This window comes from Echeneis naucrates, chromosome 19 (assembly GCF_900963305.1).
Source record: "Echeneis naucrates chromosome 19, fEcheNa1.1, whole genome shotgun sequence".
In the NCBI taxonomy this organism is placed as follows: Eukaryota; Metazoa; Chordata; class Actinopteri; order Carangiformes; family Echeneidae; genus Echeneis; species Echeneis naucrates.
The window spans coordinates 7,535,408-7,560,793 of record NC_042529.1 but is presented as its reverse complement, the minus strand read 5'-3'; the positions used below and the strand labels follow the sequence as shown (position 1 = coordinate 7,560,793).

General features: G+C 41.5%; 3 protein-coding genes across 4 annotated transcripts in view; 1 reads left to right on the top strand and 2 right to left on the bottom strand.

The window, feature by feature from the left end:
• Positions 1 to 2,107, top strand: part of afap1l2 (actin filament associated protein 1-like 2) — a 31,667-nt gene extending 29,560 nt beyond the window's left edge. The window contains exons 15-19 of the mRNA XM_029527477.1: positions 44 to 317; positions 574 to 747; positions 829 to 1,016; positions 1,240 to 1,413; positions 1,509 to 2,107. Of these exons, the coding sequence (XP_029383337.1) occupies positions 44 to 317; positions 574 to 747; positions 829 to 1,016; positions 1,240 to 1,413; positions 1,509 to 1,535 (837 nt within the window). The 3' untranslated portion in view covers positions 1,536 to 2,107. The remainder of the gene's footprint in view (positions 1 to 43; positions 318 to 573; positions 748 to 828; positions 1,017 to 1,239; positions 1,414 to 1,508) is intronic.
• Positions 2,108 to 2,297: 190 nt separating this feature from the next.
• vwa2 (von Willebrand factor A domain containing 2) lies at positions 2,298 to 14,894 on the bottom strand. 2 transcript variants are annotated; one of them, XM_029527680.1, is made up of 14 exons: positions 14,811 to 14,894; positions 12,013 to 12,074; positions 8,899 to 8,973; positions 8,052 to 8,185; positions 7,863 to 7,972; positions 6,331 to 6,528; positions 6,091 to 6,224; positions 5,743 to 5,872; positions 4,940 to 4,995; positions 4,736 to 4,843; positions 4,064 to 4,645; positions 3,320 to 3,871; positions 3,079 to 3,201; positions 2,298 to 2,930 (listed from the first exon to the last, which is right to left on the bottom strand). In XM_029527680.1, the coding sequence occupies exons 2-14, from the start codon at positions 12,062 to 12,064 to the stop codon at positions 2,800 to 2,802; spliced, it is 2,385 nt and encodes a 794-aa protein (XP_029383540.1). In that variant the 5' UTR covers positions 12,065 to 12,074; positions 14,811 to 14,894; the 3' UTR covers positions 2,298 to 2,799. The 2 variants fall into 2 exon arrangements, with proteins under 2 accessions (XP_029383540.1, XP_029383541.1); XM_029527681.1 differs by lacking the exon at positions 14,811 to 14,894 and adding an exon at positions 13,422 to 13,479.
• A 529-nt stretch (positions 14,895 to 15,423) lies between these two features.
• Positions 15,424 to 24,273, bottom strand: tdrd1 (tudor domain containing 1). Its single transcript, XM_029528375.1, has 24 exons — positions 24,078 to 24,273; positions 23,904 to 23,935; positions 23,755 to 23,815; positions 23,338 to 23,452; positions 23,143 to 23,212; positions 22,945 to 23,028; positions 22,632 to 22,811; positions 22,396 to 22,539; positions 22,094 to 22,259; positions 21,926 to 22,009; positions 21,252 to 21,428; positions 21,062 to 21,169; positions 20,641 to 20,811; positions 19,903 to 20,163; positions 19,674 to 19,805; positions 19,366 to 19,473; positions 18,950 to 19,117; positions 18,390 to 18,740; positions 18,191 to 18,307; positions 17,929 to 18,051; positions 16,645 to 16,812; positions 16,106 to 16,522; positions 15,598 to 15,641; positions 15,424 to 15,495 (listed from the first exon to the last, which is right to left on the bottom strand). Exons 1-24 carry the CDS (start codon positions 24,271 to 24,273, stop codon positions 15,424 to 15,426), a joined length of 3,549 nt encoding a protein of 1,182 aa, XP_029384235.1.
• Positions 24,274 to 25,386: the final 1,113 nt, after the last annotated feature.

The window sequence follows — 25,386 nt, the reverse complement described above, 5'->3', positions numbered from 1 at the left end:
GTTCCTTTTCTATTTGCATCATATTTTATATTTTCTGTTGCAGTTTCAGTCCGATCCAACTAGCTCTCCAGAAAAAGAGCCGACACCTGAGTCAAACGGTCTCACTCCTGCAAGCAGCAAACCGGAACAGCTGTGTCCCCCAACCCTGCCACCACAGCAGCCACCAACTCAACCGCTCAAAAGCCAAAGCCAAGAGACACCTAAGAGAGCGAGTGTGGGAATCCCACAGGCCTTCAATGCCTCGGGCGGACAGGCCCACAAAGTGTCAGGGTTCCCTCACAGTCCTCAACCCCTGCGGCCCAAAGCACACACCGTAGGTGAGCGTAAGACACAGTGACCCACAAAGACCTTGGTGAAAGCACTTTTGACATGAAAAGAATTGATACTGCAGCAAATTTGTCTTCTGTAATCTTAAATTACCACGGCTCCCTCTAGTGAAGCACTTCATCCCCTGCAATCAAAGTAACTACAACATTTTCTTGGGGGGGTTTCTGCATGCTCATGTCAAGATGACTATATTATACGTTTTAATGTGCTTTAGTGGAGTGTTTTCTCTATCTTTTTAATTCCCAGGATGTTCTGGTGCAGTTGAGGTGAAACTGGGTAAAAACCGCACAGAGGCAGACATGCGGCGTTACACTGATGAGCGTGATCGCCTGCAGAGAGAAAGGGAGGAGGTGAGGACCAGTCTGGCAAACCTGAAGAAGGAGAGACGGGAGACAAAAGAGGAACTCAGCGCCTGCCAAGGTTCGCATAGCCTTTCTGTAGTACACATGGAAACACAGCAGATGCTGATCCGTTTGACTGACAGCTGTCTGTCACCCTCAGATCCAAAGCAGCACGCCTCACTAGAAGCCCGTCTGAAGCAGAAGGAGGAGGCATGTCGGGAGGCAGAACGCCGCAGGGTGGAAGTGGAGCTTCGGTTGGTAGAAGTGAAGGAAAGTCTGAAGAAGGTGGAGTCGGGGCCTTTCACACTGGGAACCACACTGGACAGCAGCCTCCAGGACACACCCACAGTCAGTCCACTGGGCCTGAACTTCAGATAAAAAGAAAACATGCAAAATACGTTAGACATCCCAAATACAGTATTTTGTGTACATATTTCCATATATGGCATATATAAATATAAGTACATGTTTATGTAAAATTGCTCTCAAAGTTATTTTTGTTCACTTAAGCTTCACAAGGCGTGAATTTGATGTAAAAGGGCCTGAACCTCTCTTATGACTTTACCTTCAGCCTAAAGCAGCGGCCATGACTGCTCTGCAGACACCAGCATCAGCATCCCAACCCTCCAACAACAACGCCGCCGCCAGCGCAGACTCGGCCTCGCCAGTCAACTCCGCCTCCGCACTAAAGAACAGACCCACCTCCATCATGGCCACAAAAGGCAACGTCCTGCAGAAAGCTAAGGTGAGAACACGCTGAAAGAGCAAACATCAGCTGAAAACAAAGATTCAAACAGGCACCATGGAGTACAGTTTCTCTTCTGAACGTTCTGTTTCCAGGAGTGGGAGAAGAAATCCACCACCTAGGGGGAACGCATCATGCCCTTTGACCTCCTCTGGTCTGATCAAGTTTCACTGGGATGCCCACCGATTCAAAACTTGTCCTACTTGATTAAGGAACTGTGTTAAAAGACCAGACAGTTGAATCAACGTCCTCCCTTCTCTGAATCATTCTCATCACCTTCCTGCCAAGAGGCGTCTTGGATTGATCTTGGTTTCAATGACTTTTAAATTGTGAAGGGAGGTATTTGATGCAGTAGCATTTTGGCCAGTCTAACAATTTCTCTTGATGATGAGAATTTTTTTTTTTTTTTTCAATGCCACAAAAACACACTGAAGTGAGAAATACAAAGACGCCCCTATACAAAATTGGCCAATTTTGTAGCTTGGTTCATATATGCTGGTAGCCAAGATGTAAATATATTTACACCATTTGTTAGCATTATGGCTTGTATTACTAGCTAGAAATGCAGTTTTTATTCAAATAAAATTGTACTGAGAACATAACCGAATTGAGAATTACTCCTCAAAAGGACTCCTCCTGCTTTTTGTATGTGCAGCTCACTTGTTGATGTAGTGGACACGAGGATGCATTAAACATTTAAAGGGTGATTAGAATAAACACATTTACTTTTCACTAACGAAAAGTTAAATATTTATGAATGGGATTCACTGAACAAGGGGATGTTTGCCAAGTGCATCTTCTTCTGGTTATTAAATGAACTGATTGGTTATTTTAGAGCTTGTTGCAGAAGAATTATGCTTAAATGCAGAAATTTTTGATCATATCTGATCTTTGATCCAAATGTAACTAGAAAAGTAAATGTTGAAACTATTATTTTCTAAATGGTGATATAAACTAAACTGAAATATTTCTCACTGTGTAAAAACTTCAGCCATTTTTAAATGGTCTATTTAAAGAAAATACATTGAAACATGAAAATATACACTTAGTGTAAAGCATTGTTTAGACAATGCAATATTTTTTATCAGTTCAAAGGAGGAAAGAAGGAACTTTCTGGACAAACACTGATATAAAAGTTTACATCGTTGAATGGGAAAAAGAATCATGTTGAGAATACAAATAGCACAGTGTAGGATCATAAAAAAAGTCAAAAACATAACAGGATCGATACATACAATGTTGAAGGCACTTGTCGAAGTTCGAGGGCAAGTTTAAATATTAAACCAATAACAAAGTTAACAGTAATATTAGTTTTCCCTTTACTCCTGCATATACTCGCAAACATCCAAGAGTCCACAGGTTTGTGTGAAGTTTAAGTGTGGTATATCAGGCAGCGTGCCTTCTGCGGTGTAGTTTGTAGTGGTGCAGCAGCTCCTGGTGGCTCTTCTTCTGTCTACTCCTATTCCTCAGATGAGCTGGCCTCGGAAGATCTCCTCTGGAGGAAGGCCTTCTGCTTCCTGGGAATACAACCACAATCACATGACTTCAGTATTTTTGGCCACTATTGATTGTCGTTCGTTAAATGAAGCAGACAATATCATGGCTATTTGTGCCAGATCCGCAATGTTACACCTGGATTCAAAGAAAAGTTAAGAGGAGACTGACTTTTTTCACAGTGTGGTCCCTCATATCCTTGGCACCGACAGCGGAAGTTCCCTCCTGCCAGGATGCAGATCCCATCATTCATACAGGGGTTTGGGTTGCACAGGTTCACTGGCTTTTTTACCTCTAAAAGAAAGTGAGCACAACACAGCTGATGTTATCCTGTGAACCTGTCCATCGAACAGGGTGGGAGATAGCCGTCCTGGGAAAGTTTGGCAACGGGGGTCTTTCTTTGAATGCTCACCTGAACACAGCATCTGCACGAGAACATCCTCAAAGTACTTGAGATCCTCGTATGACGACACTGAGATCATGCGCTCCTCTGAACCAGCGATCTGCAGCAGCCTCTGCCTCTGCACATCTCCAATACCGACCACAAACAGAGAAACTCCATTGTCTCGGATCTTTTGCGCTGGCACAGCAGCATCGTCCCCACCTGACCCATCAGTTACCACCACTACAGCCTTGTTGACTCCAGGCCGTGCGCCTTGAGCCACAGTCAGGACGCTGGAGTGGATATGGAGCAAAGCAGCACCGGTGGAGGCCATGCCACCCACGTAGTTGGCATTGCCTACCCCTTTGAGGATGTCAGAGCCTGTCTCATGGGTGTCCAGGTCAAAGACTGTGGTGGGTTTCCGTCCATAAGTGACAAGTGCCATTTGGGCTACGTCACGGTTGATGTCGAACTGTACGGTGAGGCTCCGAACAAAGTCACGCAGGGTGGCGAAGTTATCACGACCAACGCCGCCAGAGGCATCCAGGGCAAACACCAGGTCCACCGCTTGTCCCAGACACCCTGGAAAACAAAAGAAGGAACAAATTTTTATTTATAATGAGAAGCAGGGTTTCAAAATGAATAACTAACAGCATTATTCACACTTGTAATAACTGGATCCAGAACACAATTTGGATCTTCCATAGTCTGGGCAGAATATTATATGAAATTAAAGTGTGTGTGTGTGACTGTGCCGTGATGCCTATTGGCTACCTTGTGTGTCCACACTGCAGATCTTGGCTTTGAGCTCAGGGATCTTGGCAGTGAACCTGTCAGGGGATGTGTAGGTAAGAGTCCTCTGGGGATTTCCTGTGATATTATTCAGCTGTTCCTTTAAGTAGTCTGGTCCCACCCCTATAAGGAAGATCTCTCTGTCCCGTGCATATTTTGAAGGCTCTACCACGTCGTCGACAGCAGGGGTGGCAGTGAGCGTCACCACTACACGGGGAAGGTCATCTGCGATATCGGCAAAGACTTGTGAGCTCACGAAGCCGTGGCGTGTGACGTAACGAAGTGCGTGGCCTGTCCTGGTCTCGCCACCGATTGGTTGAAGCGTGTCCACTGCCTTGAGCAGACCCCTGGTGTCCCCTTTAAACTTGCCCACAGGGGCTTCCACTTGGGCCTCTCCACCAAACACGGCCAGCCCAACTTTACTGGGGCAGTCAGGCCCGATCACTGTTTGCAGGAAACGCTTTAAGAAGGACTTGAGCCGGTGGAAGCCCTCCAAGGTGAGCGTGGCAGAGCCCTCCAACAGAAAGAGCAGATCCACAGAGCAGTCCAGTGACAATGCAGGAGCTGAAGAGGGATGGAGGGTTAAGGGTTAGTTTGATCTCTGCATTAAAGTGTGCTGTGAGCCACAGTGGGCAAAGAGATGAGTGAACAAACCACAGTGCGGGTCTCCTCCATAGCCAGGTGGACACACACAGCGGTAGCCCTCCGGACCTTCTGACACACATGTTCCACCGTTCAGACAGGGCTGAGAGTCACAGGGATCTACAGACAGAGTGGCAGGAAATGAGCAGCACACACGTCAACAAACACACTATCTTTAAAACAAGAAGGAAGCTGGATTCAAAGGAAGGCTGTCACCTGGACAGATAGTCCGATGGCACACTGTCTGGTGTCTCTTGTATACCTTACTGTACCTACAACACACAGATTTACATATTTTGTCAGTTTGGAAAAAAAAAAAAAAAAAAAAAAAAGTATCTCCCTTTGACCATGTAATTAATTGCATTTGTGACTTTTTTTTTCATGAGTTTTACATCTGATTTTATAAAACAGTTTTAAAGTCTCATAAAAAGCAGCAGCATATTTAATTCACCACCTAAAAATTATTAATGTTACTGTCAGCTTTAGTATTAAGTATATTAATAAGACACAGGGGGCATTTCAAAGAGAAAAGTTGCAATGGCTTTCAGAGCTCTGCTTGCCTCAGGCCATTTCACTGTGGTGAAGTTGTAATGTTCTGTGAAATTAATTTTGTAAGAGGCTTTTTTGATTTGCCATGGGGGGATCTGACAGAGTTACACTTGCTCGTCCCTCACAGTGACACAACAGATTAACATGTGGAAAATTGCCCTGTTCCACCACCGAATGAGAGAAAAGAGCAACTCACTTGGCTCCAAGCACAGACTTTTGTTTCAGAGGCTGACAAAGACATCAAGCTGCATTTCATAATCCTTTTTCTGTGGTTTCTTCATTAAAGTGCATGTTGGGCAGCAGGGAAATCAAACCAAACTGAACCAAACCAAAATCTCAACCAACTACATTTTCTTTGTTTAGTTGTTTAGTTTAATTTGCAGGGACGATCATATTGTAGAATTATATAGATTTTGATGTGAAGCTGTGTTTGGTTTCAGTGAATTTGTGAGAGTGCGAGAGACACTTGCCTGTAGTAGGGACAGAGTGATGTGTATGGTGAATAACCCTTAGAGCCTTTCCAACACATGAAATTCCCCTGCAGCTCTTTCACCGTCTCCAGTGTCTTCCTTTCACAGGGATACGACTCCATCTGACAGCCTGGACAATAGAGCATGAGGGGTGGGATTGGTGTTACAAAGAAAGGGATATTTGTGGAAAGGAGAAGAGCTAGAGAGTGCAAGAGAAAGATCATCTTATGACTCTCCCTTTTGTGAGGTTCTCTCACATTTAAGAACTTTTAAATCATCTATGATAATGAGCATGTGTAGCATATTTCTACAACAGTGCAACAACAAAGTGTTGTGGAGGAGTTCCACCTGCTGGTGTGGCGTTGCAGACAGAGAAGGTGGTCAGCGCGGTGTACAGGCCGTTGACGGCATCGTAGAAATGCTCTGCAAAGAAAACGTGGCTTTCCATCGGGTCGCTGGCTACAGCATGTAGCTCCTCCCATCTATAACAGAGGAAACACTCACAAAGCCTTTCCCTCAAAAAGAACTAAATAATTCATTAAGAGAGTTATCCCTGGGAATGATTACCCCCCCCACCATCAGATGTACCTGGGATAGCGCAGGCCAACGGCAAACAAGATCACACCAGACTCTTTAAGCTGTGCAGCTGCCTGCACCACGTTACCCTGAGACTTCCCATCTGTTAAGAGGACGGCGATCCGGGCCACAGAGGAAGAATTACGACCGCCTGGAAAACCTTTCCTTAGGATGTACTTGAGCGCCAGGCCTGTCTGGGTGCTGCCTCCCCTGGGAATCCAGAGTGTGAAATTGTGTTTTTCTTATGTTATGCAAACGGTACAGACAGTGAATATGTCCTGTACTACAAAAGCCAGCCAGGGTCAAAAATATAGTGCATGTCCAAAATAAACCACAGATCAATATTATTGGTATTCATATTTTGGCTCTCAGATTAGAAATGTATGAAGAGATGGTGTGAGTGTTGGCTGAGTTTCATCACCTCAGGACTCAAGAAATCCCTTTAAAAGCTACTATGTATTTTTCAAAGAGACATAAATGTCAAAGACAGAGCCTCTTCCAGTTTTCCCACACGCAGTGAGAAGAGCTGAAACCCATTCAAATATTTCACATTGCAGAACTAAAGCTATGGCGTGTAGATGTGCTTTTGTAGCCATTGTCTATTTCTCTCTCTTTTTTTTTGGTTAGCTTCTTGTTTCCATGAAAACAATACTGAGATTGGAGGGTTGAAACTACTATACAATATAGAAAAATCCACAAAAGCCTTTGGGGTTGATTTACTGAACTTAGGTTCCTTGTGAAGATTGATGTCAGCGAGACAAATGCAAACTGAAAAGCAGATTTCTTTTTTCCTTAACATTGTACAGTGTATATTTAACTACATATACTGTGCAAATATCTTGAAAATATTAAGTGTCTTTTTATAATACCATGGATGAGATCTTCTGGCCATGTTATTCAGCATGAGAAGTGACAATACAAAGCATAGTTGTGAGATATAGAACTGATTTGAGTAGAGAAAGTTTCTTATAAACTGTATGCTACAGTAAATAAACGCTGCCTTTTTTTTTTTTTTTAACTTTCTAAGCTGCTGCTTTGATTTAGGTTGGCAATTTGAGATTAAATTTAAAGATGAATAGATATTTCAAGCCAGATGGCCAAATGATATTTCTTAACTGTGAACAGCACACACACACACACACATAGGCAGTCAAATGACCTTTTCCTTCCTCATCTTAAGACCTCATGCAGTATCCAATGACAGTTTGTGGTGTGGCTCTAATCTGAAATTAATTTGTTTTTCTTTCCAGAGAACATTTGGTGTTAATTTGCTTCCAGACATGTGAATATATGTAGGTTTTGCTTTAACATGAGACTGCATTAAATCCAGTCCAGCTCATGTAGCTCAACTTACAGTTTATTTTCATTAGATTTTATGGATTGTATTTGTGGTTTATGGTATTTGACATTTAAGATCCTAGTTCTTTCAGATATGTTTTATCTAAGCCCAACAAAACAAATGTAACTGAATAATTACATTAAAAATCACAATGTCTCTTAGATCCAGAAACATGTTCTCACTACAACCAAGATGAGGGACACACCTGTAAGAAATCTTCTTCATGTGCTTCCTTAGCTCTAGTTTGGTGGTGCATGCATCCAGAGAAATCTCCAGGCGAGGAGTGGAGCCAAACTGGATTAAACCAACCCGAACCTGGATAAGGAGGGGATTGTATGACTACTGAGAGCCATAAGAGAAAGATGGAGAGAGAGAGAACAAAAAGAGGACAAACCTTGTCTGGCCCAATGTCTAGTGCTTGACAAAGTTTGATTGCGTAGTGTTTGGACCTCTCAAAACCTCCCTTCCCCACGCTATAGGAACCATCCATGAGAAAGAGGATATCCATAGCTGCTGAGCACTGCATATCTTCCCGTGGAAAAACACAGAAGGAAAATTTAAACCCACAGTACATCAAGATAAAGTAAACCTGAACTCATTCAGTGTTTTAAGAATTTCTGGCCAAGAGGACCTACTCAATTGAAATGGATATTATGAGATCATCCTGATTAGTTAATTATCAGGAAAATATAAGATAAAAACCATAAACCATAGCCTGATAAGGCTCAATTTGCTTTACCCAGAAAGGCACCCAGAAAACCATTACTGAGCATAAACTCCCCTTCTTGCTCTCCTGAGCATGTAGGTACCTGCTAGTAGTATAAATCATGTGGTGTTGCTGTCATGTCAGAATGTGCAGCTGATCGTAAAGACAGCCTTTAGAGACAGAGACTGTGCTGTCTGTCTGTCAGTCACTGGCTCTGTTCATGTGAAAGCCTCCAAACAGAGACATCGGAGTAGTATGACCAACCCACCAGCGAAAAGCATCCTTTCGTGCAGGTCAATGTCTGTTCCCTTTGCTATAACCTCAAACTCCTTCCTGCATGCTAGTTTTTTGGATTTTAGATTTAGTAATATTTGTGCATATGTGGTTCATTTTTGTCCAGCCAGCAAAAGAACTCATTACTGTTCAGCTACCATAGAAGCTGCATAAAAAATATATAAAGGCAAGATTCAGTGAGTGAATGATCAGATCATTATTGTCATCTCTCAGCAGTGAAAATGGTTTTTGCAATACTCACTCTCTCCTGCTGAGTTGATTTTTAAAATATTCTCATGGCTCGTTTGGATCTCTTGCACTGCTGCGCCCTGCTGGACTAGAAGGGAAAGAGAACAGAGGCCAGTCAATGTCTGTACATACAGTCTGTATTTTTTGCATTTTTGTATTTTTCTTTGCATTTTTTGACTCAGGAAAAACCTGAAAAGCAAAAAAAAAGATAAATTGCACTTTAGGCAGTTGATATAATCAATGAAAAGGGTCACATTCTGTCTATCTCCATTCCCATTCCACTAACTCTCAGGAAAACAGGGACAAGTGATCTTACTTCTGTTGATGAACATAAGCACCTGCATTTGACATGTGATTTACAGCATACATGCCTCTTCAGTTGGACACAGAAAATAAAGGACAAAGGAGATAGATTTAGAAGCTTATCTGATCTGTGCACACAATTACTAATCTCATTAGTGTCATTCATAAACAATCATTAGGCCCATTAGAAAAATAAAAATATGACAAATGGGAAGCTGTCCCCAAAGCCATTGTAGTTCACTTGCTCCCACTTGAACCCTCCTGTAATGGATAATTGAGTATTTAAAGCTAATGTGAATAGACAAGTGAAGAAAACCCATTCTTTCATCCTATTCACTGAAGAGACGTTGCTCTATTCAGGCACATGTACAGCCTCGAGAGGAGGGAGGGGGACGTGACTTCCTGTTTGGCATGTGAACATGCCTTGTAGTCCCTGGTAACCAGCAGGTCACAGAGGTATTTGTCCAGCACAGACACAGCAGTGGCAATCGATTCTACAAAACATGCTGCTTGTCCACTGAACAGATTTTACTCTTTGAATAACACCTCAAAAATTTGTTTGTGCATTCCTGTCAGCTATGTTGTAACGGCTCGGGCTGTCTGCCCTTGTGTTGATTCCGAACATGCTAATTAGCTGAAATAGGTGATGTGCCTTGTGTTTGCTGTTGAAAGAGTGAAGGAAAAGGAAAATCAATGGTTCAATGTACAGAGGTTAAATAGGGGGAAAAAAAATAAATCTGAAAATCATTAAAGTTTGATACATGAGGAATATATACTGTAAATTACACTTATGAAAAATATTTGCTGGTACTTCGAAGACAGATGACCAGCATCTACAGAGAAACTGAATTATTTACTACTTTCAGTGGTAAACAGAAGATTTGCTGCAATCCTTCCATCAAGAAAGTACACAGGAAGGCTTTTCCTGTAATGCCTCTGACTTACACTTGCTCTCCACAACACATCCCTGTCTTACTCAAGGCAGGAGACAAACACATTCAATACAGGTAGTGACAGAGACTGAAGAGGGAGATCAGCTGTCTAAGACCACATTTCAAGTGTCTTCCCTTTGTCGATGGACAGAGACAAGTACAGGAGATCTATGAAGCATTGCTGCTGTCAGGATCATAGATGCTCTTTTCCTCCTCTGTTTTATTACTTCTGGACAGTTCTTATGGATAAAATTTTGAGGCACTAAAAATCATGGCTCTTACAAGGGAAAGGAAAAGCAGAAGCTGTTCTTACTCTTACAATCACTGCTATTAATCTCAGTATTATCTGGGTCATTCATTTTCTAAACCAGCCAACATCAGGTTTAATACCCATACACTTCCCACAAACAGGCTTCTAGCTGGGAATCAAAGTAGCACCAATGAGCAAGAAGCGAATCTCTTCTTCGTTTACTTTCATTGTATTTAAACAGTAAAAAAATAAAAAGACCCTCTGACTTCACTTCCCTCTTTAAATGTCAATGATATTCTACACTGTATAGACAGTTTTCCATCTTCTCTTCGTAGAAAATTCATGAGGTCAGGAATAATTAAAAGGGTAAAAACCCAAGAAAAAAAAATCTGTTAAGAAAAGTACCACCTGCAGCCCAGGGGCCTACTCTCTGACCTCCTCAAAATCCTGACCTTTTCATCTGCCCCTAATTCCAACATCCCCCTAACAGTGAAGGTTTAGGCTGCTCTCTCAGTCAGTGGGGCCCCACGGCGCTGAACAAAAAGTCTCCCTATTCAGCCAAGTGCCTCCAGCAAAATGACTGTGTCTTTAATGTCTGTGAATGGAAACGTGACAGGAGTAAGATAATGAGCAATGACCCTCAGGCAGGGGAGCTGATTCCCTAACCCCAACTGACAATAATCCCACTATAGCCTGGGAGATAAAGAAAAATCCCCCGAAATCAGAGATAGTAACTTGGACTCTTTAAGTGAAATTTTATTTGACAGGCTGGATTACATGGATATCTAGTCAGTCAAGCAGTGCAACGTGTTATCTGTGTTGTCAGCACAGGAGGAAAAGAAGTGTGTCCTGACAGGGTGAAACAGTCTGGTTTGCTCAAGTTCAAAGTCTTAAAATGGCCAGTAATAAATATTTCAGATGGTGCTCAAGCTGGCATTTTTGAAAACAACACAAAGATTATATTGCCCCATGGCTCCGTCCTCTCCCCTCAGGCAAATACCGATGGCCCTCAAGTCCAGCAGAACTACTTATGATGTGCTATAAAAGTGATGAAATATTTGACTTGCCGAGAAATGAATAGCATTTGGAGCACAGGAGATAGGAAATCACTTTGAAGAAAGGAAAATGGGAATTTTTCTGAGCTGGGGACCTGACAGGTTTAAGCTGTAAAATATCTCCGTGAACATTAGTGAAGAGTCTTACCTTTCCCACGATGTAAATGACCCATTATAAGCTCTGAGGTTAAAGAACGCTGTCAGCCTCTTCCCAGTTTCTATGTTATGATATGCTATCTGGCTGCAGTATCATAATGTCCATGAAGAAAAGTGAGTTGCATCCAGCTCAAATAAACCCTCATCAAACCTCTCAATGGAACACTTTTATAAAAATACAAGTGGGGAAAAAACCTGAAGGTTCAAATGTGGAGGTACAAAAGGTGCAACCACACAACTGGGCTTTGAAAGATTTGTGTACCTTACTAAAATTTCCATTGGTTAAATGTTAGTAGTGATCCAACACATTGGTTCAAAATGTCCGCAATATGAAAAATTGGAAAGAGTGAAGAAGCACAGAATATACTCTTCAGGTAAAAAAAAAAAAAAAAAAAAAGAATGAAAACTGTAATAAAAATCAAACAACCGACCTTGAATAAGCAGCAGTGCAATGAGGAAGGAAAGATGGATATCAGGGTGCATGTTGAGACACCTGGAATGATAAACAAAGCAGTCTTTTGGAAAATGCCGAACACCAAAGACGGTGAGAGAACAGTATTTGTGTGAGAATTCAGTGTTATGGGGGAGGGGGGGGGGGGATTACACAGCAGTGAGCTCCCTTATAATTAAGCTATGCGTTTGCATCCCCTCTTCATATGTTCATAAATAAAGCTTTCATTTGATGAGCTGCAAAGTCAAATAAACTGCTTTTTGTGTGTTTGCTTGCTTTTCACAGTGTGCATATTGTTTCCTGTTTTGGTTTGGCCGGTGGTATATTTATTTTCAGCAAAACAAAATTTCAGTATGGGTAAATTGTCAAGAAGCCATTGAATATGCTTATTTTTGCATTATTTCAATCCCATTAAGAGAAACGCTGAAAGTACAGGAGAAGGGTGAGTGTGTTTGTCCTGTGCTACCTTACCAAACAACCAATGAAAATAGATCCTGCCACAGGCCAAGTTTACCTCTTGAGTAGGTAAGTGAAGTGGTAAAGCTGTAACTTGCCTGAAGGACTCGGCTCAGCTAATCGTGGGTCCACCTCTCAACAAGATCACATGACAACCAACACTACACAAATGTATCCAGACAGGTGCACTACACCAGCGTGTGGATCAAACTGTACATTGTCTGGGTGAGCACTTTGCAAGGAAACAAAAAAGATGATTTGATTTGTGTCTGCCGAAAACCCCAGAGACATACTGTTTTTAACTTTTAAACCGGAAGTATGCAATGAGGGCTGTGTGTGTTTGAGAGTCACATGTTGGTTTCCAGGGCCACAGGGCCCACCCGTGATGTGTTGATGCACATAATGACCATGTAGTTAAATTCAGAGAGGCTGAACATTACTGCCTTTACAAAGTCAGAACTTAATGTAGAAACACCATCCACCTTGTTCTGTGTGCTCATTGTTGGGGGGAAGAAGGTAAAGGGCTGCAGATAAGGTTTGATTAACTTAGGCTGCTGATAAGCACCATAATATCCTGTGTGTGAGTGTGCATTAGGGTGGGCAAGAAGGACGGCTGTACCAGAGAAAAGCTCCCCATAGGTAAGGCCAATGTGTATTACTGGGACAGAGATAGAATTGTGTGTCTGTGATATGAATCTGCCGAGCTGACATACAGCGACTGTCTGAGAAGCCGTGAGCTGATAAACATCACCAGGGGCCATTGATGCTGCATTTGCACACTTGCTGGTACGCCTTGAGGCGATTTCATTACTGCCAAGGAGGGAGCAACTTTGAATGTGAGCAATGCGCGCTCACACACTGATGCATGCTTAGAGGAGAAAGCAGCCATGAATTCTTACAAATAAAACACATGCACACATGAACTACACACACCTGCCCCAAAGTTGGCTGCCTCTTCACAGGCATTCTTCTGGATCCCTCCCCTCATTTTTCTGTCGTCTTTACTTCTCTGCTGTCAATGAACATCTTTCTGCTGTCTCCATTTGAGGTTTCATTCCAGCTGTGCTGAGTGACTTCTGCTGTTTATATTAAATGTGCTTTAGCTTATATCTTGCCATTGGGACTTAGAAAATGGCACTGAAAATCATATTTATAAAAGACATTACTGACAGGGTAAGGGCGTCTTAAATAAATTTTAGGTAAATTTTTTTCTGACTCAAATCTACAGGGATCCATATATAAGACTACTTTAGGTACATTCCTGAAAATGCAACAAAAGAAAAACATGAGGCCTCAACCATGGACGTTCTGTCTGTTTTGATTTGTTTGGCAGGTTGGAAAATGCTTCCATGCTGTAGTCTGTAATTAGAAAAGAGTGCTAGCTTTTGGACTCACTTCATACAAATCCCCGGAGCCTCCCAACCCTGTACTTCAAGGTCTGCCACTCTGAAATCATCTAAACTGTGAAGATGTTCCTCAGAGTGAGTCACTGGCCACCATTAAAGTAAATGTGGAAACATTTTTCCATGAGGGGATTGACGTATGATTAAAAGTCACAACTAATAATCATTCACAATGTGTTGGTATACATTTTAGCGTGGCAACCATGAAGAGGATGTAAAGCGCCATTCTTCAGTGCACCGCAGAGCACATGGAAACTCACAAACCTAAAAACACACAGCATCTTCATTGTCAATCCTAATACCACAAATGAATTGTGCACACTGACAAGAAAGACACAACCATGTTTTTAAGCCGTAAAAACTGGGCTTCTGTTTCCATAAATATCCATTTTATCTAAATGTCCCCAGCAGCTTAACATCTTCATGACCCTCCGTTAACATCTGCTCACTCTTTCATGTGTCAAGGGGTCAAGCCATGTTTTAGAGGGGACCAAAGGTGATGACCCTGACATGCAACACAAGTCAGTTTACTCAAGAAGCCAAACAAATTGATGGAGTCAGCTTTCTTAAGTACTAACTAGCTGTGTGGAATTCAAGAAATGCACATAATTACTTTCAGGTCCTCTGAAGACTCAAGGTAACAGGAACAAGTACACCGATGCACTACATGTATGTATATATCCAGGCTGCTGGATCTTTCCTGGATGGTGTTAAAATGTCACATCTGATGACGTCAACAGGTATTTTTCGCGTTGTTTCGTCGCCAATCTAAACTCTGCAGCACTGCCCACATGCTAAAAGGGCATTCAGGTGATTCCATGATACATGTACCTATAAAACAACATCGCATACATCCAGACATGCTTTGTTAAACTCTCCTGTCAGCCATATAATCGCCTGTTAGCAGAGTGAATCTTACCGTGCTCTGTGGAGGATCCTTGAGTTTCAGGAGCGTCTCTCTCAGCACTGGGATCCAACAAGCTTTCAGCAGCCACCTCTGATCCTCCTGCCCCGGCAGGCTCCAATTTGTCCTCTCATTCATCCTGCACGGCCCACGTGTGGAGTCAGGGAGGGGCCGAGCCACATAACAAGTGTCTCCTTTACCTTTGTGCTCTCAAACCCCCCCCAACCAAAATAAAATCGCATCCATGTGGTCTTTTTCATCACAACTTTTTATGTGAAAACAAACAAATGAGGTCAGGCTAAACATCCCACCTGAGCAGGTGACTGCAACAGAACAAAGGCTGACTACTTGAGAAATTGAGGTTGAACATTTAGTGTTGCTGACATTTCCTCCCAACTTTAATGGATAAGCTTATAGGAAACCTCTAATTATTATTATTTTTTTTTTTTACTGAAGAAGTAAAAAGGAATTGAACTGCAGTTTAAAAACAGAAATTTCCTGATGAGAGTGCATAGTTTCAGTGATAAGAACACAAAATTAAAATGAATAGCAAGGGCGTAATATCTACTGGAACTTCAACAAAATAACAACTTTGATTTCAACAAGTTGGTTAACAGGACTGTAAAGCTTATTTTTTCTGTTCAACTAACAGCTTGACAAGAGAAAGCTGCAGCTGCATCAGCTGTTCCATTTGCACGATCTGTGAAAGGCAAGAGAAAAGACAATTGTGGATAAAGTGGAAGAGAATGGATGATTAAGTTCCATGTAAATAAAATGTCAATGTTTGTGAAAATGGTGAAACCTTAGTCATGAGGCTCATACAGCAGCAGGTAGAGGTCTGAGGATCTGGGATTCAAACAGAAAGTCAAGTAAATAATTGACCATCTTCAAACAGTGACTGTAGTTTTTATACAAAAAAAATTTAATAAATTAAAGCCATCTTAAGATGGGCAGTGACATTTTTTAATACTTTACCATTAGCTTCTGTGCATGGTGGTTCCGTGTGTGCAACAATCTTCTGCACTGGGTCTTCTGAAAAACAAAAACAGCTTTTATGGTACTACACCTAATCACCTGTATTGCCTTTTTAGTTATAGTTAGAAATAAATTATCAGTAAAAACTATAATAATTTGCTCTTCTGAAGACAACCTATGTCCATTTCTATTCTTTAACTTGAATAGTAACAAAAAAAACACCTGGTCTGCCTGGATATTTTCTGGAATGTATTAATGTATTATGTATTAAATGTATGAATGTATTAAACCAAATATAAAAATAAAAGTCACACTGAAATTCTGACTGCACAAACCAATGATAGACACTGCACAAGTGTGTTTATGTTCCTGTTGAGTCCAGGTTGTTGGCGCTTGAGTTCTGGGTAGGCTAGTATGAGCTGGTCCAAGTTCTAGCCCCTTCTGGGTGTCAGGTACTGACTTGGGCTGGGGGCAGCCAGGCGCATCCGTTGTGCTTGCAGTAGGTGTGCTGCTGTCACTTAGGTCAGCCCTCTGGCAACTGGCTGGGCAGAAATTAACCTTGTTTTGAACCTGTAGTGAATCGACTATCATGGCAGTGAGATCCCCTCCTCCCCTTTCAGTAGGAAGAGCAAGTGAAAGCACATTAGCAGAGCCATCGAAGGCCTGGATGGTGGCCAGGACGTTGTTCAAAAGGATAGATTGAAACATCTGCTGCACTTCCTTTGGCCATTCAGCAGGAAAGTGCTCTTTACCTAGGATTGAGAGGTGTGTACCAGAATGTTAAATGCTGGAGGCAAGAGTAATTACAAAAACCACTTGTGGTCTAGCGTGAATTTCTCTTTAGAAAGATGGATTCATAGCTCCATAGCCTCACCAGAGAGGGTGCAGCGAGTGATCTGAAAGGGAAGCTGCAGCAGGCGCTTGGGGATGGGCAAGATTCGGGAGAGGGGCACCTTTTCAGTGTTACAGTAGTCTGCGTAGATTACACTCATCTCATTTTCTGAGGCTTCCAGGACAACTGCACGGTACCACTTATCATCAGCTAAAGAAAAACAAAGTCAAACAAATGGTTAGTAATATTTTGTAGGTCTCTGGAGTTGAATTAGTTACAGACTTAGATTTGATACATTGTTTTACAAGCTTCTTGTGTTGTCACATGTTAATTTAACCGTTTATCATTAGGACAGAAATCCCCAAAAATTATAAATCTGACACGCTTGACTTTACCAACACAACTGCCTTTAAAATCTCATGATCCCTCACCAGCAAAGAATCCACTGACAGCACAGAAAAGTCCATTAAATCCAAACCCTGTTGTTAGCTGAGCTGCGGAATGTATGCCAAGTTATAGTCTCTTACTTGTATACTGTGTTTAAAGAAGAGCCGCTACTGTGCTTGACTGAGCCCACACTATGTAATTATATCTACTAGCAGACACCAAATTACCAGCTTAGGTCTGCAGGGGTAACAACTCCAGGTGGGGTCTTTAAAACAGTCAGAAAACAAACTTAGAAATTGGGTGGGGTAATGAAAAAAAATGTATGCAAGTATCTCTTGAGTGGAAGAGATAATTGACAGAACAGGTCATCTGTCTACCATGGATCTCATTATGTGTTGGAAATGGCCAGAGTGATGGGATTTCCCCTGCTGAGAGCAGTGTCCTCAAATAGCACAATGCGATGTGAAAAATAACCTGCCTTAGAGTCTAAACATTACAGTGTGATATTTCAACCTCAATATTCTCTACTGATTGTGTGCATGACTAGATTTTGGGTTGCATTTCCACTATTTAAGATCATGTTATGATGGAAGAGTCATTCACTTGCATCTCACCTTCTGACATCTAGTGGCATTTAGGAGTCCTGACATAGACGCACCCAGCTAAGCTAATTTAGTGAAGTCATGTCAACAAGGGCTCTGCACTGATTGTTGCTTCAATCTTGTTGGTAGCTACATTCATTACCTGTTTCCTCAGCAGGGGTTAATAAGTGGCAGAACAAGTAGAGAGCAAGAGTATTAGTGCACTTTGTTGCCTCATTTTTTTTCCACAATTTGGGAAGGCTCCTTATTCTTATATTACAGGAAGGGCACAGATAAAAATCTATCTTTATGCTTATCATTCTATAGTGTATAAATGTAATGAACAAGTGTTTTCCACCGGAGAACTGGGCACAGCAGGCAGCACCGGGGGCTGGTCTGCACAGGAGAGCAGCAGAAGGCAAAGCCTGGCTGCAGAAGTCAGCCACTTCAGTCATCAACTCTTGAAGCTTCTGCTGGTCTACTACAAAAGAAAAAAAGGAGGGGAAAAAAAAACCAGAAATGGAGCAATTAAAACAGGAAGTAGCATTACATTTTCCACATTTATGCATTTTTTTTTTTTTTTTTAAATCACAAATAGGGGCATAAGTGAGTTTTCTGACCCTGACTGGGACTATGCACGAAAAAGAGGGAAGGACTACTAATGGCTGCAATATATGGCTGAAATGTCTCATTGAGAGGCAGCTCCACTGTCTTCCAGTCCGTTGGGAAAGATGGGACTGAAAAAGATAAAACAACATTTTGAAGAGACTCCTAAAAACCACCACAGTATTTCATCTTGGTATCAACACTCCAGCTGACCTTCTGATGGCACTGCATTCTGGCATGCCATTGGTGTTTCCTTGTAGCTGGCACATATCTGATTCAAGAATTGTGCATGCATTTGCTTGTTCTCATTTTCTTTTGTGTTCTCCTGGCATTTGGCTCCAGAGTCTGCAGTTGCAATTGTCTCTCTTGGGATCTGTCCAGGAGCTTTGGCTAGTTGCTCAGAAATTAGAGAAGCAGCCACATTCTGCCCTCTGCTCTCCAACTCCACACCATAGCCCTTTTTAGAGACAGAAAGGACACGTGCACAGAGCTTCTTGCCATCCACCAGTGTCTGGAACCACAGCAGGGCTTCACTGCTCCATTCTGAGCCCAAGGGTTCCGCACCTGAAAACAGTGAAGTTCCTCTATTTTCACAAACAGAATTGTGTGATGCTCTTTTGGCTGTAAAGGAGTGGGTCAAAGTTATATCCCACTCCTTCAAATAACATTGAATGCTCAATCGCTCTTTGGGTGATGCCGAACGTGTGAGCATTGAGGGCATAGGCCTTAGCACAGACATTAGGATTGAACCCCTCTCTCTGTCTTTAACCTACCTGAAAGCCAGCAGCAAACTGCCTGGAAGGGCAAGGACAGGAGTCCGGGCGTGATGGATCTCAGATGATGCTTTTCTACTTTCATGCTGAATCCATAATCTACAGTATTTACAGACACAAGGTTCTCACTCTTTTCTTTCACCAAAGCCCGATACCATGCTCCATTAGCTAGGGACCAAAAAACACATAAAAAAATAAATACATAAACAGAGGAAAAATAAGATCAGTTGAAATTTCATCAGGTCATAGCGAATATTGTAACGTCAGCCAAAAGAGAACTCAATTAACATACAAGATGAAATACTAGACATTTATATATATGATGTATAAACTTTTGTTTCTTTTTACAGCTCATCATAAAAGTATCATTCATTCAGTAGTTTAAACCCATGAATTATGCATGTTGAGTCTCTCACCAGGAAACATGGCACAGCATGGCTCCCCCACTTTGGGCTCATAAGGTGAATTATCTCCATCACAATGCTTCTTCAACTCAGTTCCAAGCTCCATCAGCCGCTGACAAACTAACAAACAGTCAAATACTTTAAATAATCTGCTCAAGTGGCACAAAAAAAGGTCACTTGGAAGTAACAAGAACATTTTAAAAAAATGTTTTTCATTTAAAAAAGAGACAGAAACATTAATGGAACAACTATTTCCACTACAGATCTTAATTTGCTGTCGAAAACTACAATGTTGGCCTTATAGAAAGAAAGCGCAATACCTGTAGGCTGGTCAATGGTGCAGTAAAACTCTCCAGGGTTCTCCACAACATTGACTAGCAGTGCCACTGTCTGGCCATCACAGGGAAGCTTAGCAAAAGACCACACCATCGGTTCACAGACTGGGGCAGGCACTGAAGACATGTCATCACAATAGATGTATCATATACAGGCAAAATAAAAAAATAAAAGTTATTCAATGCTAATAATTTCGTGATCTTAACATCTCACCATGTGGTTCAGCAGGAGGAATTACTGTTTGGTTAACTTGCTGGTTACTGCTTGTTGAAACAGGAGCTGGTGCAGCATAATCAGCACAAATCAGCAGCTCTGCTACATTGGCCTGAGGATCGCTGCCCTCGTCAATCATAGTCACCAAAGCCTTGCCCTCATGAGCTCCATGGATGTCAATGCGCAGTATTCTGTTGGATACTCTTCGCTGCAAGGCCAACAGACACTCCTCTGACCACTGCTCCCCAACAGGCTGCACCCCTGGAAAGGACACAAACACAGACATGTGAATGGGTGCAGGAGAAAATAGACTCATTGCACATGTTGTATATGATCCAAATTTACCAAAAGGTTTATTCAATGTCTCTCAGCAGCTTGGAAATGTAGTTACAGTCGCATATACTCAAATACATTAGTTAATTAAAATTTTTACAGGATCATTAAATATAATTGATGACAAGGTTTAAGTCAAGTACAGGGAAAACTGCAAACTTAGAAATTTCAAGGGAATTCAGAAAATATTTATTAAAATTGTTAAAATAGACAAACATGGTGATATTATTGCCCAATTTCAACTTTAAGTTATATCTTAGATTTCTTTTCAATTTTTAAGACATTCCACATTACAGAGGGAAAAATACATCTGCAGGCTGGTTAATACAGTTATTACATACATAGTTAAAGATGGTTCATTAACTTTCAAAGTTTTTAAAATGTTCTGCAGGGTTAAGATGCTACCTGCAAGACCACAACGCATAGCCTGCATTGGCAGGGCCAGTAATGAAGCGCTGATAGGCCGCAGTTGACCTAAATCCACATCTTCAGAGTTGCCAAAATCAAGGTAGCCAACACAGACACGTTCCTCTGATGGATAAGCCAGAATTTTGGCCCTGTACCACTGCTTGTCCTCTGCACACAAACAAACAAAAAAAAAATAATAATAATAAAACACAGAAATCTGAGTGTAGGAACGCAAAGCTGGTCTAACACTAGAATGATGTTTAAAGAGCTGAATTTAGAAATTACAACATTCCACTTCGCACTCATATTTACAATACTTTTTAACAGTGCTTCAGTAGTAGATGATCTAATGAGATAATCTCATAACACAAACTCTCACACAGCAATGTGTTCCAAGATTGATGTATTCTCAATATACCTGAAAACTGAGCACAACAAACTGTCCCTGGTGCTGGTCTGAAGTTCTGGAGGACTGGGGCATTACAGCAGTGTTCCCTCAGTTTCAACTGTAAGTCCTGAATCACTCCTGTAAACCAACAGTTCTCGAGTTAAACACACGATCCAGAGGTTTAAGTTGAGCACAATAGAAAAATGATATGCACACTTGCCTGCATTTTCGACCTTTTGTATGATAATTTCATTAGGTGATTGCAAGTGAGTCACCACAACTGAGATGGAGTCACCCACTGCCTGTGTCAGAGGCTCTGGAGGCTGAGCCCAGTTGTTTTCATCCTTTCCAATTGAGCAACGCTTGAAATTTGCCAATGATACATTCATCATGGCACCTGAAGAAAATCAAAAATAGTGAAAACCTTCTTAAAATAGTTACTTTAGTTCTAATTGTGAACAGCAGAAATATTTGTGCTAATCAGAGGTACTTATTTTTAGGAGCACTTATTAAATGTTTTCATGTTCAAATTTAACACTTCAAATAACTTTGGAAGGGGAAGTAATTGTATTTGACAAAGAGTACTGTAGGATGGTTTATTTTATGGATGTTTTCTTTACCTAAGGGTCTGATATAAAGCCTAAAACAAGCAGGCTTATAGCACTGAGGCAGAACCCACTGGTTACAGTAAGACAGATATGACATTTTTATTGTGGCAGCCAAAAGACTTCTATGTCTATTCCCACACCCTATAAAACCTTTGTACACACACTTGTCCGCAAATTGCTATGTCCAAACTATGTCTAGTGATTTGACCAGTTCTGTTCCTCATCTCACGGCCCTGGGCTGTAGACTTGCTTTCAGATGGTGTGGACAAGTAAACATGAATCTAACTTATGTCTTGTTGAGTTGGTGTTGCAGTCACAGTTTCCTTTGTGGCATAGTTATGTTCAAGGAGGAATGTGCTTAGTTGCTTTCCTACAAGAAAAATGGGGAGAGTTATTAATTTTAAATGTTAAAAGGGATTTTTTTTTTTTGGCTTTCCATATCTGTGTAACTTACCCGTGGAAAGCTGGATATTCACAGTATGGACACAACCATTCTCTACTGTTCCGACTGGTCTCACAGTCACAGTCTTGCCAGCCAAAAGCTGTCTCATTGCAACACAGCACTCGGCTGACCAGTTGCCATCCAATGGCACCACACCAGCAATACAGCACTCCAATACCTTGACACAATAGATCCAAGAGTGACTGTCATCACGCAAGCTGTGTATAGTTATAGATATTCTCGTATGCATGATTTCCAGTGGGTGCTAAGAATAATGCAACAAATTTTTACTGGTTCTGTGAATAATCACTCACACATGGACAAGATCGTGGGATATTAGCAACCAGGGGTCTAATTCTATCCACAGGAACATTCTCTTCATTGCCAAAGTCAATGTAAAGGATATAAGCTGTCTTTTGATCAGCAGCCAAAGCCTGGACCAGACCTCGGTACCAGTTCTGCACATAAAAACAGACGTAAACACAAGTGACAGTCAAGGGCTAAACCAATGTGCATAACAGATCCTGTAACTTAAAAGGCTTCTGCTCACCAGATCATGGGAGAACTGTACTGCACAAACCTCCCTGACACATGGTATATATGTTGTTGTTGAGGGGAACTTGTAGGTTTTCTGAAGCTCTGTGCTTATTCGCTGAAGAGCTTCTTGTACCTGTGGGGTTTGGGCAAGGAGAAAGATCCTTGCAGGACTGTAGAACTCAACAACAGTTGCCTTTAAAAAAAAAAAAAAAGACACACACACCATTAAAAAATAAACAAACCGAGCAATCTCAGGAGGATCCTTGAATTGTGTCTGTGGGCCCTATTCTGGCCTTTACAGTTAAGAAAAACTGGGTTCGCAGTACCTGAATGTCTGTTCCAAAAACAATGTTAGTCATATCCAAGTCTTTTAAATAGACCCTCTGGAGGCTGGATGAATCCAAAGCATTCTTCAATAAACAGACATATAAAAAAAGATTAAAACCGCTGTTCATTTAAAACATTTTAAATCATGAACTACAGACCTTGAAAATATCACTTGCATTAGAAGATCAAACAGCAACTCTTTTCACCTTCAACTGGCCAGCTCTGTCTCTAGCAGCTGGTGAAACTGTGATTTCCTTTGGGTTCTCCCTTCAAATTAAGAGAAATAAGTGATCATCAGTTATTAACTCACCTGTCAGTTAAGTACAAACAGAGACTGTTGTTCTTATTAGAAAACGGGAGACCACCAGTGCTCAACAGTTGAACCAGCTTACTTTGTCGGTTCTGGGTCAAAAGCCTTGCACACATGCCTGTGTGCCTTCCAGTCTTCTGTCTGGCACAACACAGAGCAGTAAGGTGTCCTCTTGCAGCGCTTGCATCGAAAATATCCTGTTTGTGTAAATAAGACTCTCACACTGATGAAATATATTGCATACAGTTGTGATTTTTTTTTTACCTCATTCTGCTCACCCCATCCCATCTTATCTATCTTAGTTAAAATCAATATTTAAAAAACTCACAGCACATTCCAAGTAATTGATTTCTCTCCATCATTGACGCACCTCCCTCACTTATTTGACAGCACATCCTCTGATGCACAAACATTGCAGTTCTTCTTTATCTGGTGACCATTTGGAAAGCTGGCACTCTGAAAGTACTATAACATTATCCCTTTAAATTGTCATTTTTACCTTGCTGACCACAGAAGTTGCAGAAGTGTACATTAGGGGATGGTGGCGTGGATCCTAACACCTACGAACAAAAGAAGAATAGCATGAAGGGAGAAATTCAAATTGTTACAGACCTAAGTGATTCCAAGTAGAACAACTTTTACACTTACTGTAGCTTTATCTCTAGTGACCAATGGATGGACTGGAGCGGGAGGGAAAAGGAAAGGAGAACTCAGCTGAAATATGTTACAAAGACGATGGATCACACTGCCAAGCAATAATCCAACCTCTGTTTTCAACCGTGCGTCACAGTCTAAATGAGAGCATGTCCAATAATTGGACACTAATGTGTGTCTGTGTTGAATTACCGTCCCCGGAGGCGCCGGAGAACGGGGACTCGGGTGTTGAGTTGGGCCTGCTCAGATAAGCCGGAGGCGGCGACGAGGCGGAAAAAGCCATCGGGCTGGTTGAAGGTTTCCTCAGAGGAAGGTTTGGTCGAACCATACTCGGAGAATGTTTTTCTCCGACAGCTATCAACATTATTAAAAATACACAAAGCCGGTGTCTATTGACAGCAAACAGCTAACATTATGTTCACTTCAAGGCGACATGCTAGCTCGCCAGTTAGTGCTTAGCTAATATAAGAAACGATAATTAAGCTTGCGGCAACACAAATACTGTTTTACAACGACACACAACCAACGGCTTATACTTACATAAAGCCAAGGAAATAAATAATTTATATATAAAGAGGAATTTAATATTGCGCAGTCTAAAATTTGCCTCAGTACGCGTGCAGGTTCAACAGGTGTATGTGCTGCGCCTGCGCAATAGCCTCAATTGCAGACAGGTCAAACAGTCAGGATGAAAAAAAAAAATTCAGTACGTCTGTCTCAAGAAAAAGGCCAAAACATTCAGGTTTATTTGTTCCTATTGCTTATTATTTGTCATTAATAAAGAAATGGCTTAAAAAATGCTTTGTCAGTTATAATGCATCGGAAAACCACAGAAAGCACACACTTCCCAAATTCTCAATGCTGGGTGCCAGACAAAAAACGAGCTGTGGCTGGCAGACTTTGCTCCTTTTTCTCAGTTATAATGCATCAACCGTAAGAAATGCATTCAAGTGTGGATAATGGAAAAAAGAGGCACAAAAGCTTCAAGAGCTGCAGGGAACTTGTAAACGCACCCAATTTAATCACCTGCCATCTTGGCCCCTGTATTTGGACTCCTTTCCCCTGGAATTAGATGAAATAATTTTCATGTCATAATCTATTTCATCACAAATCAAACTGAAAAATGTAATATCTGGTCTAGTGTCTGGGGAGGTCCCGCCTCTGCTCTGGTATGGTCTGGTGCAGTCTAGTCTCTGGGGGGTTCGGTTCATTCATTCATTTATTCATTTATTCATTAATTCATGGGTAGGGGGGTGTACATTATTAGTGACCCCCTCAGAGCATTTTCCCGACATATATGTTCTTTTTTATTCTGGAAAGAAACGTATGTAAAATGATAAAGATAATGATAATTTTCTGTTTGTGTAATTCCGTGATTTCGTGATTGCAGATTTTATAAGGCCCTATTTACTGAATGCCCAGCAAGAGGGAGCTTGACATGAGCTTTGATGTGAGGTTTGCAAAATGAGGATTATTC

What these genes read in the sequence shown, in the direction of transcription:
- tdrd1 (XM_029528375.1), bottom strand. Translation starts at nt 24,273, where the DNA reads ATGTTGATAGCTGTCGGAGAAAAACATTCTCCGAGTATGGTTCGACCA. An exon ending in TCACTAGAGATAAAGCTACA is followed by an intron (nt 23,816 to 23,903) that starts GTAAGTGTAAAA and finishes TTTTGTTCGTAG; the next exon opens with GTGTTAGGATCCACGCCACC. An exon ending in GAATATCCAGCTTTCCACGG is followed by an intron (nt 22,010 to 22,093) that starts GTAAGTTACACA and finishes TTTTTCTTGTAG; the next exon opens with GAAAGCAACTAAGCACATTC.
- vwa2 (XM_029527680.1), bottom strand. Translation starts at nt 12,064, where the DNA reads ATGCACCCTGATATCCATCTTTCCTTCCTCATTGCACTGCTGCTTATT. An exon ending in AATCAACTCAGCAGGAGAGA is followed by an intron (nt 8,186 to 8,898) that starts GTGAGTATTGCA and finishes TTCCACGGGAAG; the next exon opens with ATATGCAGTGCTCAGCAGCT. An exon ending in CCATCGGACTATCTGTCCAG is followed by an intron (nt 4,844 to 4,939) that starts GTGACAGCCTTC and finishes CTCTGTCTGTAG; the next exon opens with ATCCCTGTGACTCTCAGCCC.